The 21,754-nt window shown below is 43.1% G+C and overlaps 1 protein-coding gene across 5 annotated transcripts in view; it reads right to left on the bottom strand.

Moving 5' to 3' along the window:
* Positions 1 to 8,793: 8,793 nt before the first annotated feature.
* vmp1 (vacuole membrane protein 1) overlaps positions 8,794 to 21,754 on the bottom strand; it is a 44,799-nt gene continuing 31,838 nt past the window's right edge. For all 5 annotated transcript variants that reach the window (XM_049016564.1, XM_049016563.1, XM_049016568.1 and 2 more), the window contains exons 11-12: positions 10,320 to 10,422; positions 8,794 to 9,674 (exon numbers count right to left, since the gene is read on the bottom strand). In XM_049016564.1, coding sequence (XP_048872521.1) covers positions 9,531 to 9,674; positions 10,320 to 10,422 — 247 coding nt within the window. In that variant the 3' untranslated portion in view covers positions 8,794 to 9,530. The remainder of the gene's footprint in view (positions 9,675 to 10,319; positions 10,423 to 21,754) is intronic.

Below are 21,754 nucleotides of genomic sequence, written 5' to 3'. Positions count from 1 at the left end.
CGGTACGACGCCACTCATCTGTTCATGCCTCACGGTTACGGCACCACTCCAAATGCAGCCGTCCCTGCGCTGGTGTCGACGGCAGCCTACAGATGGGACGGTGAACCGGTAGTCCGGCTGATACCAGTCGTCGAGACACGGTGTGGGATGGGTGTTGTAGAGATTCCAATACACATGTCATGTGTAAAAATGGGTTGTGTAATGCTTGGCGCACTATACGACGATCCTTCCTTGGTGTGGTCTGTCTTGAGCGACCGGAACCTTCACGACGTGTGTGGGTGCCCTCAAGAGCTAATTGGTTCCAGCATCGGGCGACTGTGACATCTGCATGCCCACATGCCGTTTAATTGCACGATACGATCACCCGGCCTAATGCAAACCCACAATGCGCCCCCCATCAAACTCCGTCAAGTGCTGGTAATAGGCTACTGTCTATTTCGGCTACGAGGCATCCTGTGTCTGGTGACTAGACGTGGCAGCTCCTGGCAAATCGAATCATTTGCCTACCCATAGCTGGTCTGCACGTGTACCAAATTACATCCGAATCGGACCATTACTTCGGGGTGCTTAACTTTTTTTGTTACTGAGTGTATTTACTCCCACCCAACCCCCACCACGTAAAACAGTTTGATTCGCACTGCAGGGGGGTATTTTTCGTACTTGGATTACTCGTTTAGCCGGATATAATTGTTGACGATTTGGCATGATCCTGGATCTGTCGGTTTTTCGAAACTCTTGCTGAGTGTGTTGTCATAGCAGCACATCCAAATCCTCAAACCTGCTCGGAGCAGGTTTGTTCTGTGTAAAGGATTAGCTCACACACGTAATCAGTGTCCGTGAGTTGAAATCCATTCAGTCATGGTCTCGCCGTTTCTGGATGAGCGAAGAATTGATATCAGTGCACAAATTATAAGAAGAGAATTTCTTACAGTGTTTTGCGCTATCGACAAGATCGTTTATAGCTCCCAGATAAAATTATTTTTGAAAGATACCGCTTTAGCCGAGGAGGAATATTGTACCTCAAAGATTTATTAGCACCTTGTATTATATTAATTCAAAGTCAAACTAGGCGAAGTATGTGTGTGTGTGTGTATATATATGTATATATATATATATATATATATATATATATATATATGTGTGTGTGTGTGTGTGTGTGTGTGTGTGTGTGTGTGTCAACACTTCCTTAAATTATAATTATAAAAAGTTATACACCAATATTTACCAGTTTGAAATATATTCTTGTACTTCACTTTAACCTGTTCCCATGCTCTCATTCTGCTTATGTTTGATCTGGAATTATGACATACAGTAAAATCCCGTTATAGCAGACTGGCATATAGGCTAACCGAATTTGGCTTATAACGCACAAACAATTTGGTCTCCAGGGCCGCTTTTAGCTGTAGTTTTGTTCGGCTATAACGGTGATATCCAGCACAGATACGTAGCAGGGCTGCTTTTGCCGTGTTACCCCTTGTGCATATTAAATCTTGAAATTCTTCGTATCCCTCGAGCAAAAGGTCCTGCTCCGATGGCGTGAAAAAATGCGCCCGTTCTTTCGTCATTTTCTACCAGCCTATGAAAGACTTGCCGATCATGTTTTCTATACTCGATATATATGGGCTTTTCAAGCAGAAGCGGGCGCACGCAATCATCTCAGATGAATGGATCCAGCTAGACTAGTCTGCTACACATCTGCGTTTGAAAAACCGACTTATCCCGGATGAGTCTCACTGGCATTAACTCATCCAAGATGAGGTATCTGATCTTGGATGATTTAAGTGACGTACGGAACCCCCCAGGACTGACAATGTTACATATAGTAGGTTGCGGTAAACAATAAACAAATCAGTTACTTGTCCTTTTATTTTAAAGGTATTACAAAAAAACCAAGTCACGACCTACAAGAACTATATCTGCAAACTCCTGCACTTCCTAATGTGCTTCTGCATAAAATTGCTTATAAAACGTACGATCCAATGTAGACTAATTTAAGCTCTTGAGTGCTAATTTTTCTAATTAAATTTTGCTACTCCTTAATCATTGCAATCTACGGTGTGTTGGCACCTGCCCAGGTTTGGTTCCCGTCTGCGCCCGTTGTTCCCAGGATAGGCTCCGGGCCCCCCGCGACCCCGGTGGGGATTAACCGGTTACGATAATGGCTGGATGGGTTAAATACGTTATACGACGTGTTAAAATAATTTGGAAAAGTCGTTCTTACGGATGTCACACGATGTGATTTAAACATTTACATTTATCAAAATTTTGATCGCCACAGATGTCAGCTGTCCGCGTGTATCCTAGAATTTACCCACTAGGCAGCAACTGCTTCCTGTTCCCAACATTATCTGCATAAAGTCAAGTGACATTGAGCCAAAGTTGTTAGCCAGGCTAGCGCAACAGCTGCGCATCTCTGGCGAAGGGGGGTGCGAGGATCTGTTCCACTTGTGCCAGAGGTAGAGCTCCGGGAACAACTGCTTTAAGGCCGCGGTGTCACCCAGCGCGGCTGGTGTCCCCACACATGATCTTACTAAGTTTAAACTTTCCACGTGGTTGCTAAATCCCTGAGATCTGAGCCGCCGGACACTGCAAACTTCTGCCTTTTAGAGAGATCTGCGAGCTGGATTCAGCGTCATGCATCTCGTGTATACTCTTTCGGTCCCGGAGGGCTTTGCGTGTGTCAAAGCACTCTTTCTAACCTCCGATCAGAATTCAGTGCAATAAAAAAGAATCAAGTTTTAAAAAAGAGTAATGCTAGACGCGGGAGGGCGTGGGTGATTCAGTTAATAATTCTGTAAATGAAGCTTGCCCTGAAGGGGGGATTTTCCTTTTTCTTTGTTTTAGTTAGACGGTTATTTGACGTGTTCCTGGCACACCTGCCCCATTATAACCTGATGGGGTCAATAAAATCGCCCGGCAATAGCGGTTGTGAAGACTATAGAGGAACAAACTGGACTATTATCAAAAGACTGGATTGGTGTTTGAAAAGATAATTAACATCTACACTAACATCTTAAATGTATAGCGTGGATGTTTATAACTGATGTATACCTACTTAGAATGATTCTTTATAGATACCATGTATGGCCACTGAGGGGCAGCATTGTTTAACAAACGTTGTACTTGCCATAAAGGTCAACTGAAGAATCCAGCATTATGAAATCCTGTTTAACAAGATGACAAAAATATTTTTCTGTTCTAATTCGTTCTGGCTGACAAGACTAGAAGTATTCTCTAATGGGGGATCCAGCATCCTTCCTGCTGGATTTCATCTCCAGTGACACCAATGCCGTTTGATACTGTGGATTCCCCCCCACACACACCTGATACAGACGGCCACTTGGTTTGCAGGGTAATAGGAGGCGACGCGATACCCGCCACAAGTATCCTTATGCAGGAACCACATCTCTCTGCCACAGGCGCACGAAATAACCTGTCATCTTCCACTGTCGCTCAGGTAACGTGGATTACGTCCGTTGCCATACCGACGCAAACTTGCCCAATAACCACGAGCCAGATCTGCTTCCCTGTTCAGCCTGCACACACCTCCCACAACAAGCCAGGACGGAATCGTATGGGCAAGCACTTCCGCTAATGCTCGGCATGCGCTGAAAATGATTCATTCATCTATTACTATAATCAGCTTTCACTACACTGGCGTCTTTGCAGTGCTGATGTGACTTGGCCGTGATTTCAGATGCTTTAGTCACGCTAAGATTAGTGTGTCATTCACACAGAACACTGGCAAAACGGCTACAGGTGGAAGCCGCAGGTTTAGTTTTGCATTCAGTTCGTGATGACGTTGGCTCGCTACTTCCTGAGTACCTTGTGTACCCAAGCGGTGTAGGTGGGGTTGGGAGTGTTCCTCAATTTCTCAGAGATTTGGGAGGAGCTGGTCCCTGATGAGATAAACCTCAGACTTTAGGAGAAATGCAGGTCTGTCTCCCATTCAACTGCACACAGCAGCACAAACAAGTCAACACTCATTAATGCATCAGTGGGAGACTACTTTACCTCCATTTCTCCATCTGTAGGCCATCCGCCAAAGCGGGGGCTCTGAACTAGATGAATAAATCATGCAGGGGATTTTTTTCTCTCTCTCCTGTGAGTAAGTACATTTACTTGCAAATGACTTCATAGGGTACTTTCCAGATACTATTTTTCTGACCCAAGAAGCTTGTTTACCACTGCCCCCGATTTGCAGCATCTGAAAATGCATTCCACTGTCAACGCAATAGATGCTTTGCAAGTGATTTTATGTGCGATATTGAGGAAACGTATTTCCAGGGGTTTGCTGTGCCGATTTAAAAGAAAAAAAGCCTCCAGCGCTGGCGGCCAATGGAGCACAGGTTGTGCCAGGTGTAGGACCAGGTGCGGCCCCTGCACTCCCCCGGGAAAACAGCATGAGATGATCTGCACGGCGCTGGTAGCTGACGATAAGGGACAGTCTTTCGCAATCCGCAGATGAGCATCTTTACATGGAATGTTCTAGGGAAGCGCTCCAAAATAAATAAATTCAATAAAAAAATAAGTAAACACGTCGAAGGGTGCGAGGATGACGTGAAAGCAGATAGGGTCCAGCACTTATCTTACTGTTACACACGTCTCTTACGGGGCGAAAACCTATCCTCGCAGTGGTTTGTTGGTTTTTCCTCAATTGCCCATCCAAGTTGCTTTATGTAAGCGTAGGACCAGATAGTTTACTAATTGCATCGTCTTAATAAAACGCGACCCCTAAAACCCGCACGATTGTGCGCCCGTGCACCGAGAATCCCCGCGCCTTCTGCGGCAGCTAAAGCGTCCGTGTGATAATTCCGGAGCAATGAGTTCATCCTGACTTTGTCTGGCTGTTGGATGCGTCCTAGCTCCATAAGCTCCGGCGGATCCTCGTGCACTTATGTCCGGTCCTGTATGTTCCGCTAACCTATGGGGTTTGTTTACAACTTCACCTATCGACTAACCATTTGAAATAAAAATAAAACAGACGTGGATTCAAATTTTGGGAAATTTGCCTAAAAACACAATATGGTCACTGTTTTTAGTGACAGTTTCTATCATTTTATGAGTGATGTGAATTCTCTAAAAAATTATGAACAATTTTGGATGTACTACTTTAATAGCGAATATTCATGAACAGTACAAACATGTTTCGTTCAGCCTTAGGTTCTTGTTCTCCGTAATTGCACTAAACATTTGGGATGTATTTTGCACTATAAGGGTAATTAAGTAAGCTCAGGAGATAGATATAACTGAATATCATGCAGCTGAAATAAATATTTGAGATTATATTTGAGTCAAACCCAATGACAAACTATATACTCTGGGGAAATGGAAATCTATACATGCTTATTTTAAACGGGAAAAGACTGTTCAAGATATTAACGCATTTATAACATTAAGGAAAAAACGTTCTGTGTTATATTGTGAACTCATTGTTCCCATTGTCATCGACAAAATTTGCCTCCTATACATTTCTAGCTGGTACTGTAGAAAAAGCCCTGAACAAATGCTAAGCAAAAAAAAATAGAATTAAAAGATTTTTTTAGCGATCCCCACAGAATTCTCTCTGTGACATTTGTTGAAGCAGCTATTGTTTTGGCACCTGGTGGGTTAACTCGAAAATTCGCTTTTGTTAGACATTTTCTTGCGACAGCCTTCTTCCTGTACCCATCCCTTGTCAGCGACCCGAAGAAACACCGCAGGAGACGGGAGAGTTGGGCAACTGCGGCCGTAACGGCTGTCATATGGCCATAGCTCCACGCTGACCAAAGCAAAACCCAGCAGGAACGGACTTAACACACACACGACGAAGAAAGAGAGAAACACCTGTAGGATGAGGATGGCGCTATGTGTGCTCAGATGGTCACCGGTTCAAATCCCGGAACTGGAAGAGTGACTTCACCCTTGTGCTAGGTCTTTAATACTCCAGGGACTGCACAGCTGACCATGCTTTCTGAAAAATACAAGCGTCTGCTAAATAGGTGTGGTCTCAGACTATGTCCATGACAGGAGCTTGCGTAACTGGCCACAAGAATAAACTATTGGGAGGATGACTTAAATGGAGAGTGAACCTGGGACTAATTAAAAACTTCTTGCTTTAATGGTCTGAAGTAGTTGTAGTTAGGCAAAGGCTGATGCTAAAACAGCACGTGAGACACAGTAGCTAAAAGCTTTAAGTTGTAACGTTAGAAACTCAAGCTCACTAGGGCAGACAAGGCTGTTCTTCAGCCACCAACCAGCAGCAGCACAACATTAGCACCAGGCTAATTATTATAATTAAAAAAATTACATGTTCTGCATTATTCAGAAGGAACTGCTCATCATGTCAGCGATTTAGCCCCTGACAGCCGGCCGCGTCAAAGCGAGCGTCCAGGCGCTCGGCGTGCGCACGCGTGGTGGTCGGCTGGCGGGTGGAGGGCAAATCACAATGGCTTTTTAAGCCATTCACGATCTGCCAGCCACCCATCACGTGACACGGATCGGCGGGAGGGATCGGAATTCTCTGCACCTTACGCAAGTCGACGCGTCACCTTTTGAATACGCGGGGCTCTGTGTGCCAGAGTTCCTTGTGAATGAGGCAGCATGTCCTAGCAAGGACAGCTTATCAAAAAGTTTTTTTCCGGGGTGGTGGGGGATTGTCTCAGGAGGAAACAGTGCGACACCAGCTAATCAAAGGTTATAACCGTAGCCTTGCCTAGATTTGCTCATACTTGCATAAACCGTGTGGTTACGTAAGATAATTTAATTAACACAAATATTTCAGACTTGTTACCTACAACCAATGTGATATCCAGTTACAATACTAGAAGTGCCTAAATAAGGGCTGAAATTGTCCTTTTGAAAATATGAATTTTATTTGTTCCCAAGCACTGTTATTCCTTCATAAGCCTTTCCAAAACAGCCAACTAAACAATCCGCTTGCAAAAAATAGGAACAAATACGAGAGACCCAATTAGAGCTGTAACCTTCATCCATATTGGTTAAGAAGAACGGAAGAAAAAAACAAAAAGACACAAAGGGGCTTCAAAGGTTAGAAGAGACTTTATTTTAGGGAAAAAAATAATAGCATATGTGCAGACAGAGTTTTTGGAAATTATTGAAAAGAAACTTCTTTGTTGAACAGGATGTCCTGGGGGCAACAGAAAAAAATGTACAAAACAGACCATTCTGAAGTCACCCAAATTTGGTGGGGGGGGGGGTTAAAAAGCCCAGAATTTGCCAGAAAACATTCAATTCATCATCATGAATCTTTTGTGCTCCTGTAAAGAAATAATAATAAAAAAAAAACACAACGGTATGTAGGAGTTGAACTACGAACAGTGTAAGAGCGAAAGCCTTGCAGTAAGAAAAGCAGGAAGTGTGGAAAGTGTGCTGCATGCAGCTGGTGTGCACCGCCCCAAGCGAGCACCGTGTCACAATAGCTGTGTCGCAATAAGGTGTGCGTTCCTGATTCGCAGGAAATTCTTGCAGCCGGAGCCAAGCTCCTGGAACAGATAAGCCCCCTTTACAGGAAGGGAATGACAGTGTAGGCAAGAGGAGAGACGGAGACTCTGCCTGCCTGCCCTGCTGTCACTGCCGCTGCTGCTGTGATGAAATGCAGACACAAAAGAAAGAGGGAGAGAAGCAAACCGATAAAGAGCGGGTGGCTTTGTAGTATTTCAGTGTTCGATTGGGGGGGGGGGGGACACACAACTACAGTTGGGACACATAGAAATGGGAACTCATGTAACAACTATAAATGGCAGACGGAAAAAAAAACTAAATTAAAGAAGTAAAAAAAACAGGATGCTTGGTCAGATGAAGGGGCCCAAAATGTCAGACAGCCTACAGACTGTTGTCGCCATGTGATGTAACAGCCAACACCAGTCTGATAAGCTATCTGACAGGATGGGAGAGCAATGGACACGTCTGAGGGAGGGAGTGCAGGACTCGGGGCCGACACAGAGCCCGAAAGAACAACCTGATTGTACTTACCAGCTCAAAGGGGGGCCAACTCACAGATGTTCATGGGGGGGGGGGGGGGGGGGGGCGGGGGGCTCCACACAGGGTCGTAAGAAAGACAGCAAAAAAAAAAAAAAAAAACATCTGAAAGCGCGGTTTTGCTGGGAGTAAGCAGGAGGGAGGCAGGGAGGCATTAGTGGCATGCCGATCCCAGTGAGGCATGCACCGGCAGCCGAGTGCATGGAGTGCGCGGTGAGGTCATGCGAGGTGATGGCCCAGCCGGCTTCCCGGCCGACACTGCACTGCGGCGGCAGCGGTGTTACACGTATAAACATCTCGCGAGCAATTAAACAGAGGGAGGGGCACGGGATCCGCTCACAGCCAAACTGACATTCCCCGCAGGCAACACGAGAAATTAAAAAGCAAACTATTTAGGGAACCACATGTAAAAGACGCCTTGATGCCTCATTCTCCGGAAAATTCAAATGAAACACAAACCAGAGCGAGCAACCCGAACTTAGAATGCTAAAGAATTTTAATGTCACATTTACCATTCGGTCAAAACTACTTCGGGGGGGGGGGGGGGGGGGATGGGGCAGACCGATTCTACCCAAACCTCTTCATTTGTAAGTGAAAAACAGCACCAATGGCTCCTATCCTGAAAAAAAGAAAAGTAGCACTGTGTTCCCTGTCAGTCAGGCACTGGAAAAATCCACCAGCCACTAAACAGCACAGGGCACCGACCTCTCAGAGGAACTCGTGCAAATTTCAGTCCGAGTGAAACTTTGACACCAAGCTTTTAGACTTTAAAAGGGGGGGGGGGGGGCAAAAAAGCAGAGAAAACAGAGGAGCTGCAGAATGATTCATGGCGGCTTTATAAAGTGTGGAGGGTCAGTCTAAGCGTACAGAGTAAAAATGACACGGACTGCAGTATTTACAGTTACAAATGAAATCATTTTCTCCCAAAATCCATTTCTGTACTATTAAGATATAAATGTGCATACTGATAACCTGAAGTAATTATTTACAGGATGTGCAATCAGTTTAAATACCATGTCTATCCATTTAGATATTGCTATCCTTATTTAACAATGTGGAAAAACAGTACTGATAAATAACGTAAAACAATTAAAAATAAAGCCCTGAAAGTAAGTCATTAGTATCACAGTTACATGACCTTACACGCAGAAAAACTAAACCCATTAGGCTCATCTGTACAAGCACACACCAGTTAAATAAATCGAGTAAACAGAGCGAGTGCTGTTCACTTTACTGGCAGCCGGGTGCTGCCGGGTCGCACGAGGACTCGCAGCGACGCACGTTAGCCACAGACGCATGCCGTCCAACTGCCGCTCAAAGTCTGAAATGGGTTTTATATTGTCTTTGAACTGCACAGCCTCCGGGTTACCCCGTCCACAAAGTCAAGCGGTCGGCATATAGAAAGACATTCTGCAATAAATTATGTTCAATGGCGAGGGAGTAAGAAAGGGGAAAAATAGCGGTAACCTACTGTAAACACAGAGCTCTACTAATGAAAATATAAAAATGGCGATGACGATGAGGAGAACGCCGGCTTAGCTATCAGTTAATCACTTGGTTTTCTCTTCTGAGTATTTCTTGCTCTGCATTCTCTTGGCGTAACTCTGTGCCATGGAGTTAATGATGGAGCATACGAAATAGCAGACCATGATGATCACCACCTTCTCGAACAGCCAGGACAACCAGTTCTCCCCCTGCCGAAAGAGAAACAAAAGACGCGCCCGGTTAGGGCAGGTGAGTCCCCAGGACGGACGCGACCCATTACACTGGGACGGTCATATGACACAGCAGGCGCTGATGTGCTCTGCCTCCCAAAATCTCATAATTTTGTAAAGCTGTCATTGTAGATGCACCCCTCCCATGCCCCCACCCTGCGCTAATGCCACCACCCACAATAAACTGACATCACTCATTATTATAACTTTTTGTTAAGGAGAGATGAATTGATGAATTGCCCGATTTTTACAGTAAATACCGCATGGTGTGCGGCTATTCTGGTGGTGGGTCCCGGCTAACCCTGGTTGGTCACGCTTCTCTGAGACACGGCTCTTTTGTTCCTGCTCCCAGGGGGGGAGGCGCGTTACTGGCAGACGCACCTGAGCCCTCTGCCTCCCGACACACTTGGGGGGGGGGGGGGGGGGATCTCACAAGAAGGCGCGTGACTCAGCAAACTTGCTGGCAGCTGAGCTCAACCACGACCCAGCCCGCCTCAATGGGGTTCCCAGCCCCTGCAGCATGCGATCCCAACCCGTCTGAGCCACTCATCACAGGGATCGCAGAAACAAAGCGGCCAGTCATCCTAACAGAACGGAGCTTAGGAACCGGGGGGGGCTGCTTACCGCTGGAGTGCCCTCGCCGGCTCGATGGTGAAGCTTGGCCCGCTGAGCTTCCAGGTAATCGCTGAAGGGCTTCTGGAGTGAGGCGCCCAGCACCGGGACCACTCTGGGACATCCAGAGCCCAGGCGGAAGGAGGGAGGGAGCAGGAGAGGGAGCGAGCGAGCAAGCGAGAGAGAGAGAGAGAGAGAGAGGGGGAAAGAGAGCAACAAGGCAAATTACATCAACATCTACTTACCATTCAAGGATTTGGACAGCAACAAAGGGGAGCTCACTGTCCTGCCTGTACGTTACACAGCCTGCCAGCATTAATTCTACAGGTAATAGGCTCCTTCCCACAATGCGGGCTGAAACAAAGAGCTGCCTAGTCAACCAACTGATCCCAGCAGACCAAACTTTAGGAAACGAGGGGAAAAAAAAAAAAAAAGATAAATAAAATCTGCATCAAGTGCTACATTTCCTATGAGCTTCACAAAAAAAAAAAAGAAAAGCCTGGGGAAGAAGTGATGAGGCAGAGGGAGCTGGGCCACCCTCAGTCCCCCGCAGTGCTCCCCTGAACAGCTCAGAGAGAAATGAATGACTTCTCAGAAGTCTCACATTTATCACTGGCAGTTCCTGTAAGAACTGGTTTCGACCAATTAATGAGGAAGTGAGTCGTGCCTGTGTCATCACTGGCTAAAAAAGGGGCGGCCCAGCCCTCCCGAAAGGAAAAAGGAGGCGGCCTGTTAGAGTAAGACAGCCCATATTAGGAAAGCCTTTATAAGACTCAGTACCCCCCCCCCTCCACTCCCACACACAGAAGGAAAAAAAAAAGAAGAATGCACTACCACTCTAAGTGGCCCACCCCTCTCGAGTCAGGAGTTAGTGATTAATCACAGAACAAATACAACACAATGGACCTCACTTAAATCCCGCTAATATAGCTAGAAATACATATTCCAGTTATTAAAAATCCCTCCTGAGGCTTTGTGTCTTTGGTGCCTGGAGCCACCCATAAGTGAACCTTCAAGACAGGGCCACCAGCCTCTCAGAGGAGGGGAAGATCTACACACAGAGTTAGCACACCGCAACACAACGTGACAACACGTTGGGCATCTCACGTCACCAAAGACGGCAGACGGCTGTGTTTCACTCAACCATTAACTGGGAATAAGGTGGCTGAAGGGCTGGGCGATCAGCTAGGCTACGGCACGCAACAAATAAAAAAAACCCAACAGCTATCCAAACACTAAAAAACTATTTAAAATGTTTCATTTCTAATTTATATAAATTCAGATTACAGTGTGGACAGGCATATTAAGGCCCATACAATTAAAATACACTCTAAATAATATATATATATATATATATATATATATATATATATATATATATATATATATATATATATATATTTTTTACGAAATCCAAAATTCTAATCTGACAACGTGTAGAGGCTGAAAGAAACAACCCCTACGAGTGTCAGCGATTGCGACCACGAGCAAATTGAACTCCATGAGCAATATTGAGTCATGGGTCCGGCGAATCAGCAGGCCACAACGGGCCACACCACACCGCGAGGTACGGCGAATCAGCACGCCACACCGGGCCACATCACACCGCGAGGTACGGCGAATCAGCACGCCACACCGGGCCACACCACACCGCGAGGTACAGGCGGTCGTCGTCAAGCCAGGGTTGTTTCCATTTCTCACGATGTTGTACAGTCTAACGCAAACCTCCAAACCAAAAACTTTATCCTCAGCCCACATCCAAAGAAACCTACATAAATAATGCAAATTCATTTACTCATGGTACAACTTTTTATACCATCAGTGTTTATTTTTTGAACACTTATACTAAGTTTTTTAAATACCTTTCATACAGGTCTCACTTCACTGTGTTTATCTAGAATCAACCATTGTTTCACCAGCAATATTCAGGGTAGAAGCTAATCAATAAATAGCTACATTTCAACATATCTGCCAATTAAATCTTTTAAAACACCAGTGCCCAGGCTTCTTTATGTTACCAAAAATAAGCAGCTTCCTATGTGGGAGGAGGGGGGGAAATGAATTATTAAAAAATCCCTTTAGGCTATATTAAGGCACATATATCAACATTTTTTCCAAAATTACAAAATGGGTTAAAAATCACAAAGCATATTGCAAGAACATTACATAATATACATTTACTATGCAGATTTTCACAATAAACACTATTCCCATTGTATGAGATTTTAAACATCACACCAGGGAAACGCATTAATATCAGCTATAAAAGCTTTAATTAAAATTGTGCTTCTAAAGATAAATGAGTGTGCAGATCATCAAGGGGAGACAAAATGCGTCTCAAAATTATGCTTATGTTTGAGAATTACTGCACTGTATCCTGCGCCGAACACTGCACTCTTAAAATATCATTTCAAAATTGGAAATTAATTAGAAAATAATTACTGATTGGCGTTATTGACCGGAGGGAAAACCACAATGGTCAAACATATATATTTTATATACTCTCAGAAACAGACACAAACAAAACACAGCACAGAGACTTCACATTCCAGAAGATGGTATTTTGCACCCGAGAATAAAACGTGTCAGTTTATGAATGAAATTCACAAGATGGCTATGATTATATTTTTATCAGACTAATCCTTGACCCCATCCTTTCTTTCTTGTTATAATACTAATTCAAAAATCAAATATAAATGAATTTTGAACTAATATGAAACACTTTAAACTGTGTAAAAATACAAGAGAGAAATTGTGTATATGTTACATAAGAAATTATGTCAGGAATTTTACCCACCTTACACTAAATAGTCCAGCAGTCCTTAAATTCAGTTTGAGTACCACAAACACAATGGCATTTACAACAAACGGGCAGAAAATTTATAAAATTGTGAAAATATGGTGGAATGAGAACGGGGGGGGGGGGGGGGGGGGGACAGCAAAAGCACACTATAGTAACTGATTATCGTGAAGTAAGATGACAAGAATTTAAACTCACTATTTCATCGCAATGTACCATTACGCAAGCAAAAATACATCCGGAAATTCATTACAAAAAATAAAGTCATAAAGTCCAAATCAAATACACACACACACACACACACACACACACACACACACACACACACGTTTGTACTCATATCATTGTGGTGACTCTCCATTCATTTCTATGGGGAAAAACTCGAATCATAACAATGACAACCTTAACCCCTAACGCAGCCCTAACCGTAACCATAAGTAACCAAATGAAATACAAGAATTTGGCCATTTTTAGTTTTTGACTGCGGTCACAGATTTTTTATAAAATACAGTTTCCCCTGCTGGGGACCGAAAAGGTGGTCCTCTCAACATCAAAATAACAGATTTTTATCACATTACACGGACATTTAATATATACACGACAGACACACACACACACACCTGAAATCAGTGGCATAGATAACGGACAGATATAGCGTTCCTTTTAAGACCAGTGCAGTACAATGGCAGTACAGCTAAGGCTGGGCCCTGAACACACAGATGAGTAACGGTGTCAAGTACTATAAGAAGACGGAGGCACTACTGACACGGGCTTTAAGACAAAGCAAGAAGGCATTTAGCTGATGCTGACTTGCTAACCTGCATGAGCTCATCATCTAGGGTCTGAGGTCAGCACCGAGCTGAGAGCAAGGTGACTCAGGCCTCAGGGTTTGGCCTCCACGCCGTTTCCCAGACCTGCCACCGCACTGACTCATGCAGAGCCGGGCCTGTGTATCAGTGTCAGGGCAATAGAGCCTCACGCCAGGTCCAGTGACCCCACACCGGCTAGGGAGGGAGAAGTGCCAAGCTCTGGGGATAGCATTTGACACACGGTGCGAAAGGAGGGCGACATGCCACCGAAGTCAAAGGAAGTGAGCCGGAGGATATGCTCCCATGAACAGCCGCCTGAAGCAGCCATCAAACGGGTTTCTATATGAGGCAACTGAGCCAGATCAGATAGCGACGGTTTCCAATACGTTCAAGCAGGATGTCGAGCTGGGGGCAGACTGAGCAGCATGGCGGCGATGCGGTAACCGCCAATCAGTCACCGGGGGAGATAAAGCGAGGGCTGTTCTGAGGAAGGCCGCAGCTTCTAAAAGCCAGCCGATCCAAAGTAGTTTACAGGGTTAAATGCGGCAGACATTGTTTAGGATTTTAATGGCCTATCATTTCCTGCTGGCGAGTTAAAGAGAAAAAAAAAATTGTCACCATTCATTTCCTTGTGACAAAATTCCACTTGTGATGAGTCAGAAGAGACCTTTGACAGGGCCTGTGGCCCTGCATGTCTAGTGCCGTCAAGGGGGGGGGGGGGGGGAGAGTCAAACAGCGTGCAGACCTCACCGACGCTGCAGGGCCCCTCCATACACTGCAGTGGCAGAAGCTGCTTGGACAAAGGGGGCCCACGTGCTCGTATGCAGCACACCTAGGCTGAAAAATGAAGCTCCTTATTTTTAAGAATGGCACCATCTTTCTGCAGTGCTTTTAAAGTGGGAGATGGACCCAAGGATGACTGAAGTTAGGAAAACGGCATTTACCGGCATGGTGCAGACAAGCCGCTGTGAAGCTTTATCACATTTTATGCTCTCTCTCTGACCTCTTACTCCCAGAACGATTCAGGCCCAGAATTTCCAAATTCCCATAAAAGGAACCACAAAATCTTCATTTAAAGGGTGAAATTACAGGCGGCCAAGACCAGTATTTGCAAAAGTATTTCAATTTAAATCATATTTATTGTTGCTATATAAAAAAAGAATCTCATACAGAGGTAAAATGACAAATCCTTTAAGTCAGACACTTCAGTCATACAGTTTTGTAAAAGGAATATAAGACTGAATTCAGAGAAATTTAGACCTCAAATGGAAGGTAAAGTGTAGTCAGACTTGAGTGAGATAAGCCTTGATCACTCCTGTTTTTCAGTGCGCTACACTCATATCCCAGTTAATTGGGGGCCTTCCCAGTGACCTCATCAGGCAAACATGGTGCCCGTCTTGGAGGGGGATCGCAAAGCCATAGGGTAAATTTGATGGAGCTTGAACTGTCTGTTTTTGCTGTGAAACAAAGTGCTAAATAAAAAGGATGGGGGGTGTGTGATGAGATCATCATTTATGGGGGGAAATGACTTATCCATACAGGTCCGTTGGGTGTGCCAGCTAAACTCTCCCCTGGGAGCTGGGTATCAGGAAATGGAGGGCCAATTATACCAGCCTTTGTCCGGACGCTGGTGATCTTAGTAAGATTAAAACACAGCCCTTGCAATAAGTAATAATAATAATCATAATCATTATCGTTATCAATCAAGAGGCATGTGACAAACTCTGGGTCCAGCACCAGGTCCACACTGCGAGCCACAAGCCCTGACTGACGGCACAACCTTCATGAAGCCCCAGCTTATACACAGAATATCACAGTGCGGATTTGCATCAGGCAGCTCGCAGACTAAACAAAAACACCAAGGGCCCAGGTGTTGCCCCATAGCAGCACAGATTTTGTAAAGCAGAACACACTGGCATTCACAAGCGTTGTTCAAAATGATACTTCCTAATAAACGACAGCCAGAGGTGGCTGAACAGCTACCAGCATGATTTTCCTAATCGCTACCAGCAGAATGAGATGTATGAATATGAAATATCATAAGGCATTTAACAACCAAAAATATCAAAGACAAGAACAAAACCTAGTGAATGCTGTCACGCTTTCGCCCACAAAACATAAAATGCGTTACTGTACGCAGGCAAGTGGGACGATTACTGCCTGTACACACCGGCGATTTCCATTAGATATGAGTAACAGGAATAAGGAGGGATTTGCTGGTGGCCTTCTGTCTAATATGGTAGGATGTGCAGGCTACTTGGTTTGGACACTGAAACCACAGGCAAAATACAAACTAAATACATACCTGTGCTTGGAATGAAGCCTGGAAGTTCGCATGTCGCAAGAGGGAAATTAAAAACAATATGTGTGTGTGTGTGTGTATGCATGCAGACACACACACACACACACACACACACACACACTACCATACATACATGTATGCACACACACATTTTTTGTAATTTCCTTCTTGCGACATGAAAACTTCCAGACTTCACACACACACACACACACACACAATTATATAAACACATACTTACATATAGATATGAATGGTTTTAATACAAATGCTTTGTCCATAAATACTAAGCATCAAACCGGTCAAATTTAATGATTTATCAGTGTCACAGATTGTACAATAATTCAGTATGCAAGTCTACAGAGACCTCGTCTGAACACGGCCGATGAGCTGTTCACTGATGAAACTCCACTGAGACTGCAGATTGTATTACTAGACATAAATCAGCGCTGATTCTCCAGTGTGGGGTCAGCACACTATATGTCCATTATTACCGGGGAAAGTACCCAATTGCAGGTCACTCATTCGCACGCCTGATCTGGGGCCTGTCTATGCACACCGCTCACACTTCCCTGAATTTAAACAAAGCAAATTCCTAGCCCTCCGATTTCTATTTTTTTTGTTTTTGACCTCAACATGAGATAAGGGGTTAAACTGACTGCCATCTGGACATTTTAAGATGGGGGGGGGGGGGGGGGGGGGAGGGGGAGGTAGGGGAAATGGAAGAGACTTAAAAACAAATGTGTCATAGATGAATAAGGCGGAAAGCAAGTCGACACATGGGGTAGACAGGATGGAGAGCGGCATGGATAAAATCAGCAAGAAGGCACATGGAACCCTCCACACTGTGCAGGACAGTTGATAGGAAGCTGCTGCAGGTGCTAAAGAAATGAACCGAACAGTTCAACACGGACGGTGTCATGCTGCCCTTATGGCTCATCACTCAGTGACAGGGCCCCCACTCCAGATCCCCATTTAGGAACGACATCCAAGCACCCGGTGATCACAGATTGGATCCTAGGGAATCCAGTGCCCAGAAACCCTGTGATTTAGGGCCGAAGTTACCAAGGTGTTGGGGTAGCTAATCTGGGAGCCAAATTTAATCTAACTGCCCGTAATGAAGAGTCAAGCAGAGGGCCTCCTATGGAATGGGCGGTGCCTCACATCAAGAGAGAAATTCCACTGAAATTTTCACAGGTAGATCAAAAAGCTATTCACATCGATCAATGGCACCTTTATAAAAGGCCGCGTTACTCAGGTGACCCGGGGCCTAAAACTCCCAGCTTACTCAGCGATGAGTAACACATTTGAAAACACTGCGGTGAGCAGTTTTCAATAACCTCTTTTTTTATGGAAATAGCTAATAGAAACCATTCCCTCATTTTCCCCCCATCTGCAGGGTGATCTAGAGGATATTTAACTTTTTTTTTTCTCCCTCAATTCCACTGATAGGATGTGGGAGATGTTGCAACACACCTTTTTAAAGTCTTTAATCATTCTTTGCATACCTTGTCTTAGAGATTATCCTATACATCCAAAATAAATAAATCTTCCATGTGAGGGTTTGGACATTGTGACGATGATTGGAAGATTGATGATTAAAATCCTCAGTATTGACAAAGATTTCACCATTGCTCCGAGGGCTTTGTGACACAGCTTTCTGAAATGCTGCACCGGATATGTGTCTGCTAAACAAATAAAAGGTGAATGTACACTTGTGATTATTATTATTTATTGGATTAAGAGGAATCCCAGCAGTGAGTCCTAACGCCAGTGTTTGAATAGGTACAGCACCAGGCACCCAAAAGTACAGGACGACATCCCAAATTAAAAAAAAAATAACTACGGTGCTCTTCAGAGGAATGAACCTCGACACACCAGTAAGCAGAAATGTAGACGTTCGCAGGGAAAAAGGACAGATCCTCCTGAACTAAGCTGTTACGTTGTGAATATTCACACGCTTAAATATGGACGCAGGCCCTGCCCAGGTGCAGGGGGAGACCAAGGGCAATGACCCTGCTGGCGTAGGTATTAAACAGATGCTTGTTTAACGGTTACTCAACTACCGCAGAAGGTAAATGATTTCACCCTTATATCATAAGCTGATAAAAAGCCAGCTGGTTAAAAACATACCCACTCAAACTTTGCAATTCAGCGCCGGGATACAGGCAACTCTAAAAATAAAAAGCAGATGGATCGGACGCACCCTCGCCAGTTCACACAGACGTGAACTGCTCACATAGGAATGCGAGCCTGACGGCTGTGTTGTAGCTCAGGTGAGAGCAGTGCTGGGCAAGCCTGGGGTCGGCGTGGACCCCTGGGACTTCACAGGGGATTCCTCCAAGCCGCATGACTGATGCAGACTACTCAAACACGCCAGGGTGAAACATTTTCCTAACCCAGCCACCAGGAACTGTAAACAGGCCCCACTTAAAACTGGCCAGAAAATATACTTATAACTTGGACTGAACATAAACACTAAGAAGGGGACTAATTAGAATCGGGATTCCAAGCAATTTATATAAAAAAGAAAGACTTTTAAATGTAAGATATTACTGAATTTTGTTACCTCCAGATTTTATAATCTTAAAGGGAGCGTTTTCACAATATTGTCCATGTCAAATGCAAGAATCAATGTCACAAGGTATAGCCAATGTCAGAATGTAGTGACTAATCAAGGAGCAGGTGTGTGTTTACAGGGGGATGAAAAGTAAGCAAGAGGGGGAATAACGAAGCCTTTTATCTCATTATTGTTGTGGATTAATTACAGCTGAAGCTCTGGTGACGCATTCTTTTGGCCAAAAGCTGTAACATCAGCAAAAACATGGTAAGACAGGAGCCCACTTATGGTTTATCCAGACTGTAATTAAAATGAATATTTAAAAAATCATCAAAAGTCATCTTCGGGAATGGTCTCTGAATGAAAGACAATCCATTAAAGAACGGTCACACAACTGAGTCATGACAAATGCAGATGTCCGCAAGTGATTTGACGGCTTACTCAACAGAAATATCTGAAAATGTGACTGATTAAGTCCTATCAGTCTGAAAAGAAGATGCATTCTTTGTTACATTTCGGTCCAGTTCCTTTTAATTTATTTAAAAATCTTATTTTAAAAGGGCATTTCAAAGCACTCACAGTATTGAGTTAGACATGGAAATATAATGAAAACTGAAAAGTGATTAACATTTTTGGCATCAACATTCTTCCCTGTTTGGAAAAAAAATTTAAATATTGTCTTTATCACTCAGCCAAACAGTTGAAACCAGGTGAAGAGCTATTTTCAGGTGAATTGCTTTTGAATGGAGATTACCCTCAATTCATATACTAAAACAACGAAACAAAACAAAAAAGGGTTCTTTCTTATGAGATACTTGGGTCATTCCATTTTAAATACGCAAATAGCAACAGATTTGCATCACCATTTTTGAAAAGAATGAGATTAATGTGATGTTTTTTGTAGGTCGAGAGTCACATTGTTTTTTTTTTAAAGTAAGTGTAAAATAATTTATTCCCAATTAAGTGGGAGAAAATTATCCCTCCCCCCACTCACCTTGTGAGGCTTAAAATTGTATTTATTTATTTAAACTGGGGACTTCTCTCATGAAGGGGAGCAAGTACCAGGTCATCTTTTTACAAACAAGTAGTACAACTATATTTGTATTTCATTACAAAATACATCAAGCCCTTAATTTTTTTTTTTTTTTTAAATAAGCAAGAGATGAAATTTGACCTTGAAAAAAGAAACTTAGACTTAAGCAAAAGTAAAATTTGACCACATCAAAAGTACAAACTATAACAGTAGCTGTAACAGTAAAAAGAAATTACTGCGCATAAGAAAACACCCGGAATTGTCATCTTTTGTTACCCACAGTGTAGAGGAGTCACTGTATCTAAAATGGATTTTTTTTTAACAAAAAAAAAAAAAAAAACATTTTTAAACTCTGGAAGGTATGTGTAATTCACAAGACCAATTTAATCAAAATCAAGACTTGACGCAAAAGCCTCTTTTTTTGACAATTTTTTAATTAAAATGGAATAGCCCACTTCTGAATTGTCACCCTTCCGATTTTACAGGCTTAAATACTGCCTCAAAAAAAATCACAAATAACCAATTGGCATTTCCTACTTCAGAGCCCAGTTCAACAAATTAAAAAAGAAGCTTTATGCAAATAAATGTCAGAAGTACAGTCAATGTCAGAATGTAGTGACTACATTTTCCAACGAACCAAACAACTGCTGTGATAAAATGAGTTCTGGGTCGCAAGTCATGCAAAGTCTTTCAGAGGATATGAAAGTCTACCTGTTTGCAAGCCTGCACGCCAAAATCAGTTCAGACAGATTGACCATTCTACCTAACTTGGGATACCAACCAGCCAGGCAACATGTGAAACTAAGGGCAAGAAGATGAAATTGGGCTCTGAGTAGATTTTGAAATACACAAATTAGGTTGAGCCAACCATTTAAAAACTTAAAAAATTAAAGGTAAAATAAAAGATTCTATTTACGTTCATTTGTAGTAAAGCAGAATAATAATAAAGGTAAACGTTGCCATGTATATACTTAGAATATATGCAAATTATTAAGGATTGTTCCATCCAAGAATTTGTTAATGAACTTCTCAACATTTTACAGTTTACAGATTAAAAATTATTGAATAAAAATTTCGGTGGTTTGATATTACAATCATATAAATTCAGATTCTAACCTGTTACTTTTAGGAAAATAAAATACCAGAATCCTTAGGTGATCCTTCAGGTACTACATGTGTAATGTTACCGTTCCTCACTAAGAGTTCATTTTTACTACATTCTCTGTTACACTTAGTTAATCTTTAAAATCACATCATGTGATACTGAAATTATCACTGAATTCAAAGGTCACTTCCTCATAAAACAGAAAACAAAGTACAATTTTTTTTATTGGTAAAAAATAAACTAAAGCATAAATATATCAAGCAATTATATGATTAATATGGATACTATATATAAATTCATATTTCAGTATTTCAAATGTGATGTTTTAAGACAGAACGGTATAGAAAAAGGCATATAGAAAAGGAAAGTCATTTCTCATAACTGTGTACCACAGTGATAATTTCAGAATTCATATCTAGTTTGTTTGAGAAACCTGATTTGCAGCTAAAGTCGTAATGACTTCAGTAACCTGAGATACGATCAGAATGGTGCATTCTACAGTGTTTCATATAAGAGACTTTCAAAGAAAATTGTTATGAAATTAAAACAAAATAGTCTTTAACAGTGCAACCATCACTGAATTCAGACTAATAGCATTGGGGGGAGGACGAGGAGGGTTTTCCCATTATCACATCCAGCAACATCTGCCGGAATTAATAAAAATGCAAGATTAAACACCACAATGCACTATATGATCCTGGTCAGAAAAAAATGTACCAAATCCAGTGGATGACAAAAGGAGCAATTTTACACACCTCAGGGCAAATACTTGAGAAACCGTTTTAGCACAATAACCTGCAAAACGCACCACACAGGTTCCTTAAAATTTGCCTACAAACCA

The sequence above is a fragment of the Brienomyrus brachyistius genome, chromosome 6, assembly GCF_023856365.1.
Source record: "Brienomyrus brachyistius isolate T26 chromosome 6, BBRACH_0.4, whole genome shotgun sequence".
Taxonomy (NCBI): domain Eukaryota; kingdom Metazoa; phylum Chordata; class Actinopteri; order Osteoglossiformes; family Mormyridae; genus Brienomyrus; species Brienomyrus brachyistius.
This window is presented reverse-complemented; position numbering and strand designations above follow the sequence as displayed.